This window comes from Aulonocara sp. 'chitande type north' Nkhata Bay, linkage group LG23, assembly GCF_057382095.1.
Source record: "Aulonocara sp. 'chitande type north' Nkhata Bay isolate Kocher_YH1m ecotype deep benthic linkage group LG23, A_spYH_male_GT1.1, whole genome shotgun sequence".
NCBI classification, from domain to species: domain Eukaryota; kingdom Metazoa; phylum Chordata; class Actinopteri; order Cichliformes; family Cichlidae; genus Aulonocara; species Aulonocara sp. 'chitande type north' Nkhata Bay.
In genome coordinates this window covers 1,632,193-1,640,288 of record NC_141365.1, presented here as the reverse complement: position 1 = coordinate 1,640,288, position 8,096 = coordinate 1,632,193, and the positions used below count along the sequence as shown (strand labels likewise).

Sequence of the window (8,096 nt, the reverse complement as noted above, 5' to 3'; positions counted from 1 at the left end):
CAGTGTTAATAGTGCCTTTGTGTCTATACTGGTCATGGCATTCTGTCAATCTGACTGACTGACTGACTGACTGAAAGAAGAAATAAAATACAAACTGAATCCAATATCATGAAAAAGGTTGAAGGGGAGGACAGCACTAATCAGAGAAGTAGAAACAGGGGGGATTGAGGCAAAGCTGTAGAAAAAAAGAATGAGATTTTTCTGAGAACTGGCAACAGGAACCCACAAGCAACATGAAGAAAATGATTAAATTCACCAGCAGCTTCAAAATTTGGGTGATTGTAAAACCAAGGCTTAGTGTAGTATATAAGAGTGAACACGTCTTTAACTGACAACCCAGTTAGTATTTTGGGAAATGAGGAATACTGAAGAGAGAACAGTGCAGTAACAGAACACTGGTTCACTCAAATTGCTTTTGATATGAACAAAACATGAGTTTTTTTCTATTCGTTTTTGAAGAGTTGATGATTATCACGTATGGATTCACTACAGGCTGGGTCTTGTGTTCTTATGGTCCGGATGTTACTTTAATAACAATTACAACCAGAATTATTTCAGAAATGCTGACAATTTCTGCTCCTACACATGTATTCTCTATTGAATTGAGTACTGATGACCACTTAAGATTTTATCCAATTTCTAGATACCAGCATCCATTACAGTTATTTTTTAAAAATTGTGCACAAAATAATTACAAAATTAAGGGATGAGCACCTATTTACTTACAGAGATTTATTAGAGGCATTGACCACTGGCAGCAACCTCAGAAGAACCTCCTCTGAAGAGTATTTCTGCTGTTCAAACACATCCAGATCTTTTCTTGATGACATTAAAATGAAAAGCAGGGCTGACCACTGAGCATGAGACAGATTACGAGTGGAGAGACTTCCTGATCTCATGTACAACTGGATCTCCTCCACTAGAGAACGATCATTCAGTTCATTCAGACAGTGGAACAGATTGATGCTTTTCTCAAAAGACAGATTCTCACTGAGCTTCTTTTTGATGTACTGGACTGTTTCCTGATTGGTCTGTGAGCTACTTCCCGTGTCTGTCAGCAGACCTCGTAGGAGAGTCTTACTGGTCTGCAGAGAAAGACCCAGGAGGAAACGGAGGAACAAGTCCAGGTGTCCATTTGGACTCTGTAAGGCCTTGTTCACAGCACTCTGGTAGAAGAGTTTCTCTGCAGATTCTCTTGTTTCAGACTTCTGAGAGGTTGTTTGCTGTTCTTCCAGCAGATTTAGTCCAGAGCTGATGAAGGTCAGATGGACATGAAGAGCAGCCAGAAACTCCTGAACACTCAGATGGATGAAGCAGAACACCTTGTCCTGGTACAGTCCTCTCTCCTCTTTAAAGATCTGTGTGAACACTCCTGAGTACACTGAGGCTGCTCTGATATCGATGCCACACTCTGTCAGGTCTGATTCATAGAAGATCAGGTTTCCTTTTTGCAGCTGATCAAAAGCCAGTTTTCCCAGAGACTCCATCATCTTCCTGCTCTCTGGACTCCAGTGTGGATCTGTCTCAGCTCCTCCATCATACTTGACTTTCTTCACTTTGGCCTGAACCACCAGGAAGTGGATGTACATCTCAGTCAGGGTCTTGGGCAGCTGTCCTCCCTCTCTGGTTTCCAGCACATCCTCCAGAACTGTAGCAGTGATCCAGCAGAAGACTGGGATGTGACACATGATGTGGAAGCTTCGTGATGTCTTGATGTGGGAGATGATCCTGCTGGCCTGCTCCTCATCTCTGAATCTCTTCCTGAAGTACTCCTCCTTCTGTGGGGCAGTGAACCCTCTGACCTCTGTCACCATGCCAAAACATTTAGAAGGGATCTGATTGGCTGCTGCAGGTCGTGTGGTTATCCAGAGGCGAGCAGAGGGAAGCAATTTCCCCCTGATGAGGTTTATCAGCAGCACATCCACTGAGGTGGACTTTCTAGGGTCAGTTAGGATTGTAGTGTTGTTGAAGTCCAGAGGAATTCGACACTCATCCAGACCATCAAAGATGAACACAACCTGGAAGTCTTCAAAGCTGCAGATTCCTGCTTCTTTGGTTTCAGTAAAGAAGTGATGAACAAGTTCCACCAAGCTGAACTTTTCCTCTTTCAGCACATTCAGCTCTCTGAAAGTGAATGGAAATATGAACTGGATGTCCTGGTTGGCTTTGTCTTCAGCCCAGTCCAGGGTGTATTTCTGTGTTAAGACTGTTTTCCCAATGCCAGCCACTCCCTTTGTCAGCACTGTTCTGATTGGTTCATCTCTTCCAGGTGAGGCTTTAAAGATGTCTTCTTGTCTGATTCTTGTTTCTGGTCTGTCTCGTTTCCTGGATGCTGTTTCAATCTGTCTGACCTCATGTTCATCATTGACCTCTGCAGTCCCTTCCTCTGTGATGTAGAGATCTGTGTAGAGCTGATTAAGAAGGGTTGGGTTTCCTGCTTTAGCGATGCCCTCAAACACACACTGGAACTTCTTCTTCAGGGTGGATTTAAGGTTACGGTGACAAACTGAAGCTGGAAGTTCTCAAAAAAAAAAGCCACACAAACACAAACAAAAACATAAAACACAATGTAAAATTCATTATGCTGTTTTACAAAATGCATAGACGATTTAAGGTCCATATATAATAATTCTTACATGTTGGTCTGTGTATTTGGAAATTAGTAAATATTTCATGTTTCACCAGCAGCTTAAATCTTTTGAAATCCTCTTACTGCTCTGCAGATGGTCAGCCAGCTGCTGCTGCTTCATTCTCCTCAGGAAGTTCAGTGTGATCTTCACAAATGCCTCTCTGCTGCTCCTCTCCTCATCATCCTCCCTCTGACTCTCTGAGCATTCTGAGTAATCTGGACTCAGAACCTTCTGGATCTTCTTCAGCTCGTTCTTCACAAAAGTGATGATGTTGTCCTCCAGCAGCTGGAACAGAATACTTTATGAATGAGCCAATCAAACTGAAATCATGGAGCGAAACACCAGATACATGTTGGACACACTGACAATCCACTGGTCTACAAAGAGCAGCATGGAGATGATTGTGAACAGAATAGATGTAACAGTAGTTGTTGTACATGTACAGACCATAAATATGGAGTCCAGCTGTGTTTGATGCTGCTGGGCAGACTGACCACTGGGAACCTTTGAGCTCTGCTGGTCCACTCTGTGGAGGAACCATGAAGAATTAGATCACATTAAATTTGTCGCCGAGAGAGAAACAAAAAGACACACAGTTGTTTCTAGTGTGTACTTCATCCCGTCAATATAATTTAATTATGACAGTATATTTAGTTATTCATCAAGTCTTGGAACCAATCTGCTGGTTTATATTCTGAGCACAAAAGCAAATTGGAGCTTGTAGTGTCTCCAGCTGATATCTGGCATATAAGTTCCTTTTGCATGCATCAGTCACTGCTTACAAATGCAGATATTTCTTTTCCTTTTTGAAAACTTAAGTCATCATTTTTCAAGGTCATTGAGATTTCTCTTTTTCATTTTAACACAATCACAGTATTTTAACTTTAGGTTTGTTGTGTTTTCAAATTTGTTGTTCTTGTTTCATTTCTGTGGAGTTTTTGGTGCTTGATGATTTTGTTTTGCTGATGATGGTTTGCATTAAGCTTAATTTTATGTTTTGAGTTAATTTCTTTCATGTTTAATTCTTCAGTGCTTTTTTTGTCAGTGCAATACTATAGTGTAGTCTTGTGCCGTTTTTCATCCTTCTTGAATGTATTTATTATTTTCTGCTTCAGTTTCTGTGATCTTCAACTTTCCTTCCTTTCTTTTCCTAAACTAAGGCTTTTGTAAAGCAGAACAACTCAGGTTAGTTTTCATGACTCTCCAACAGTCATGAAAACTAGTTTTCTGTTTTGCTGTTGATTTAGCAGGACACTGAGAACCTACACAGACAAGGTCCATACTTCTTTCTTCTGGCTTCAGATGGAAATTTCAGTGCTCACAGTTCATGGTCTTCATTTCATCACTGCAATATTCACAGCAACAATCCTGAAACCTCCAAGAAGACAAACGTCTCAGCAGGACATCAAAGCAGCTCTCACATGGAGTCATGCTCACTAAACTATTTGTCCTCCTCCATCCAGCAACACCTGAAATACCTGAGTGGAAGTTCCCACCTACACTGTGTTTGAAGCAAAGCACAAAGGAGATACCTGCTGGAGCAGCTGGAGTCCTGCAGACACTCAGCCTCTTCACTACAGAAATACCTCCTACACCATCTGTTCTTGATACTGATTGCTGTGTTTGTGAAAACACTCCAAAAGGCTAATTTACACCATGGAGCCCTGCTCTAAATACTGTCACACATTTAACACTGTCTGAGACACAGGATTTTAATACATGTTTAATGGCATCTTGTGACTGTACAGAACATGTCACTAGGTTGGTTGCTGCTAACAGATTTACATCAGTTTACATTAGCTAAATACTGACAGAACTGGTAACTCTGTCATGGTCCTGGGCCATGTGGGCCCAGTATTCTTAGTTTCTTGTATTTTTGTATTTCGTTCCTTATTTAGACCATGTTTTCTGAGTTGCCCTGTTGTGTTGTTCCCTAAGTGTTTTCCCTTCATGGCTTTTACCCCCTGTGTGCCCCTCTGTGTATCTGTGAGCCCTCGTCTCTCCTTATGTTTTATTCCATGTTTCCCCTGCCCTTTATGTCTAAGTTCTCCCCGTGCTCTCTCTCCCCCCTGTGTGCCCTCTATGTATTTATGAGCCCTCGTCTCCCTTTGTGGTTGTTTCATGTTTCCCCAGCCCGTTATGTCTGTGTTTTCCCCGTGCTCTCTCTCCTCCTGTCTGAACCTCTGTGCCTGTACCCGTCAGTGTTATGTTCACCCCGCCCTGTCTCGTTATGGTTATCTGTGTCAGCTGTGTTCCCCGTGTGTTCCCACTTTCCTCGTTAACCCTCTGTGTATTTCTGTCTGCGTCTTCCTCTGTTCGGCGTCGCGTTCTCCCTCATGCCGTGTGTGGTTCTCCCCGTGTCTTCCGGTATATGTTACTTTAGCTTTTCCCAGTTTAGTGTAGTTTTGCATTGCTTTTGTATCATCGTTATTGTTTATCACCTGTCAGCAATAAAGCTGCATTTTGAGTTTATCCCCCGTGTCTGTGAGTTTGCAATTTGGGTCCTCATCCTGCCTGCCACACGGCCGAAACATGACAAACTCAGTGAAAAACAGGTGAAATTGCAAAGTATCCTTGTTTTTAACATAAAAACATTGTTGCACAGCAGTGACCCCCTTATACTAGTTTTTAGTTTTAGAATTTGTGTGGTTGGTGGCTTGGCTGCACAGGAGGAGTGAAGCAATGGGTTCAGGGTATGGTGTCGGGGAGGCTGGTGTGTCACAGCCGGTGAGTATTTTCTAACAATGCCTTTCTTCTTTCAGTAGCGGCTGCGGTGGAGAGAGGGTAGCAGCTGAAGCAGAGCACCGGAGCCAGAGCAGCATGCGCTGGAAAGTGCAATGAACAAAAACTGATTGTGCCAAAATAGAAAAGCAAAACACATCACATGGAGTCGCATTGGGTCCTTTGGGTTGCAGACATGTTTGCACTGCACTTTATATCCAACAACATCAAGCAGTTAAATCATCTCTCAAAGAGTTCATGTTACTAACAGCTCACCTCTCTGCAGCAGACACAGGCTGGACTTTAAAACCAATAAAGTTATCTTTACACCAGTCACTCTTACAGGACACAGAGCTGGGTGGAGGTCCAGGTTGGTTCCTGTGAATAATGATGGAGCAGTGATGTGAATGCTGAGCTGTGACATGGAGAAGAGTCGTGGAGTTTTAAAACATTAAAACTATACAACTTATACATGATCACACACTTGATTTGTCCATAACCAGTTTTTAACCTTTGCCTTAAACAAGTTGAATTTAGAGCATTTTATAATGGATTGAGGAAGACTGTTCCACAGACGGCGACCCTGGACAGAAAGGACATTCTGCCCAAATGCAGTCCATCTGTGGGGTATAAACAACTCTCCTCGGGTTGTAGCGCGAGTGGTCCTGTCTAAGCATTCTTTACGCCTAATGAACTCCTTCAGGGGTGGTGGAGCAGGGGAGTGTAAGACGTTATATATTAAGCACACTCTTTTAAGTTTCACTATTGAAGTAAATTTGAAGTAATTTACTTGTTTTACTCACTACATTTTTAAACAAATATATGCACCTTACATTGTCAAAGCAGGCTCATTACTTTACATTAAATACATTTGAGGTGAGTCATTGTAACTGAGGGTCCCACTGTGAGCAGCAGGAGTTAAAGTGTTGGACATGTTTTATAAAATAAAGGAATTCCTCACTCAGGAAACAGCATCAAGCATCAACATCAACGTTAAACTGACATCAAAGAGTTCATGTTACTAACAGCTCACCTCTCTGCAGCAGATACAGGCTGGACTTTAAAATGAATGGGAAGATCTTTACACCAGTCACTCTGTAAGGACACAGAGCTGGGTGGAGGTCCAGGTGGGTTCCTGTGAATAATGATGGAGCAGTGATGTGAGTGCTGAGCTGTGACATGGAGAAGAGTCATGGACAGTTAGAGATGGTCATCTCACCTCTGAGCTTTGGTCTGGCTCTCATGTTCCCCACACAGAGTGGTTTTAGAGGGAGGGACTCCCTCCTCTCTGTCCTCACACTGATCCATGCTGCTCAATTCACATCAGCTCACACACACTTTCTACCTTCACCTGCAGAGGAAACACAAATCATTCATGTGCACATCAACTGAAATCCTCCTTTCCATCATGTGTGCTGTCCAAATATCAGCTGCTTCTTTCCTGCTTCATCTCAGTGTCAGCTGAATGCAGTCAGACAGCAGTGTGAGGCAGAGGAAGCTGCCATCAGCTGCTCTACTATCAGTCCACTAGATGGAGCCGTGAAGCACACACGATGCATTCACTGACACACACTGATTCACTGTGACTGGAAGCTTCAGTCCATTAATATTCAGTCAGTTCAACACGTGTAGAGAACATTTTCAAACATTTCAGCTGATCCATGATTCATCTGGCTGGCAGTTATTTGTTGTTTAATGGTTGAGGAGGGAACCATAGTGTGAAAAATTCTGAAGTACTCTGTATTGTATGTTGCACCGAAACCTTTGTCTAATAAAAACAAACTTTTGAAAGAAATTAAAGTTTACATGCTGGCATTTAAAAACATGAAACTTTCTAACTGCCAAAGCTCAGCTTCAAAGTCCATAACAAAGGAAGGAGCTCACACAGCATCTTTATGATGATAGTGTTTGAGTCAACTAGCAAGTCAGGTGTCTGAGTCTGAGTGTGTGAATGGTACTAAAAACAGTTAAAAGCACATGGCCGGCACTGTTCCATACTGAGGAGGCCACAAATATATGTGTTTACTTGAGAAAAAAAAGTGCCATTTGACTGCTCGCTTGAGTCTGAGTCAGACTACAGTTCATATTGTGATGTGAACTGTTTGGATTAGTTACGCAAGAAAAGTAATGTATTAACCATTATTCACTACTTTTACTAAAGTAATGCAGTATGTTATTCATTACTTCATTACTCTCTGGAGTAAGTAATATATTATACTACTCGTTACACTGACCGGAAATAAACTGTCACATAATTACCAGTTAACAATACAAAACTGTATGCTAATATGCTACAGTCCAACACACACACACACCGATCTGTATCCTAATGAGAACACAAATATGATCTTTCTAACAAACCTTTTTTTTTTTTCGTTACGTCAGTAAATGTCAGAGCAGAAATATTAGAGTCTGAAACAGGAAATAAGGATCACAGCATGATGCTGCTGCTGCTGGGGAAATATTCTACTTCTTCCTCTGAGTCTGATTAGTGAACTCAATCAGTGTTTTTTCCATTGATCCTACAGGTACTAACATGATCAGCAGATTCTTTGATATGGAGAACAAACTTTAACATCTGCAGCAGATCTTGGATTTTGTGTGTGTGTTTTATGTTGATTGTCATGTGACCAACATCTTGTGTTAAATCTTTGAAGATTAGGAGCCCAATACAGACAGTAAATACAGAAGGACTGTTTATTAAGGGTTTTAATACAGCTGAACTGATACTTCAAATCCTGTTCT

The 8,096-nt window shown here is 41.8% G+C and overlaps 1 protein-coding gene across 2 annotated transcripts; it reads right to left on the bottom strand.

Annotated features, from left to right (window-relative positions):
* Nucleotides 1-722: 722 nt before the first annotated feature.
* On the bottom strand, nt 723-6,838 carry LOC147300792 (protein NLRC3-like). Of its 2 annotated transcripts, XM_086283659.1 has the most exons (5): nt 6,571-6,838; nt 5,628-5,729; nt 3,078-3,156; nt 2,714-2,915; nt 723-2,521 (listed from the first exon to the last, which is right to left on the bottom strand). In XM_086283659.1, the coding sequence occupies exons 1-5, from the start codon at nt 6,657-6,659 to the stop codon at nt 723-725; spliced, it is 2,271 nt and encodes a 756-aa protein (XP_086139785.1). In that variant the 5' UTR covers nt 6,660-6,838. The 2 variants fall into 2 exon arrangements, 1 of the variants encoding a protein (XP_086139785.1); XR_015127215.1 differs by lacking the exons at nt 723-2,521; nt 2,714-2,915; nt 3,078-3,156; nt 5,628-5,729 and adding an exon at nt 6,429-6,486.
* Between the last annotated feature and the right edge of the window lie 1,258 nt (nt 6,839-8,096).

Coding starts and splice junctions, on each gene's coding strand:
- LOC147300792 (XM_086283659.1), bottom strand. CDS start 6,659: ATGGATCAGTGTGAGGACAGAGAGGAGGGAGTCCCTCCCTCTAAAACC. Junction 3,157..5,627: donor CCTGTGTCTGCTGCAGAGAG/GTGAGCTGTTAG, acceptor GTTCCTCCACAG/AGTGGACCAGCAGAGCTCAA. Junction 2,522..2,713: donor GGCTGACCATCTGCAGAGCA/GTAAGAGGATTT, acceptor TTTTTTTTTGAG/AACTTCCAGCTTCAGTTTGT.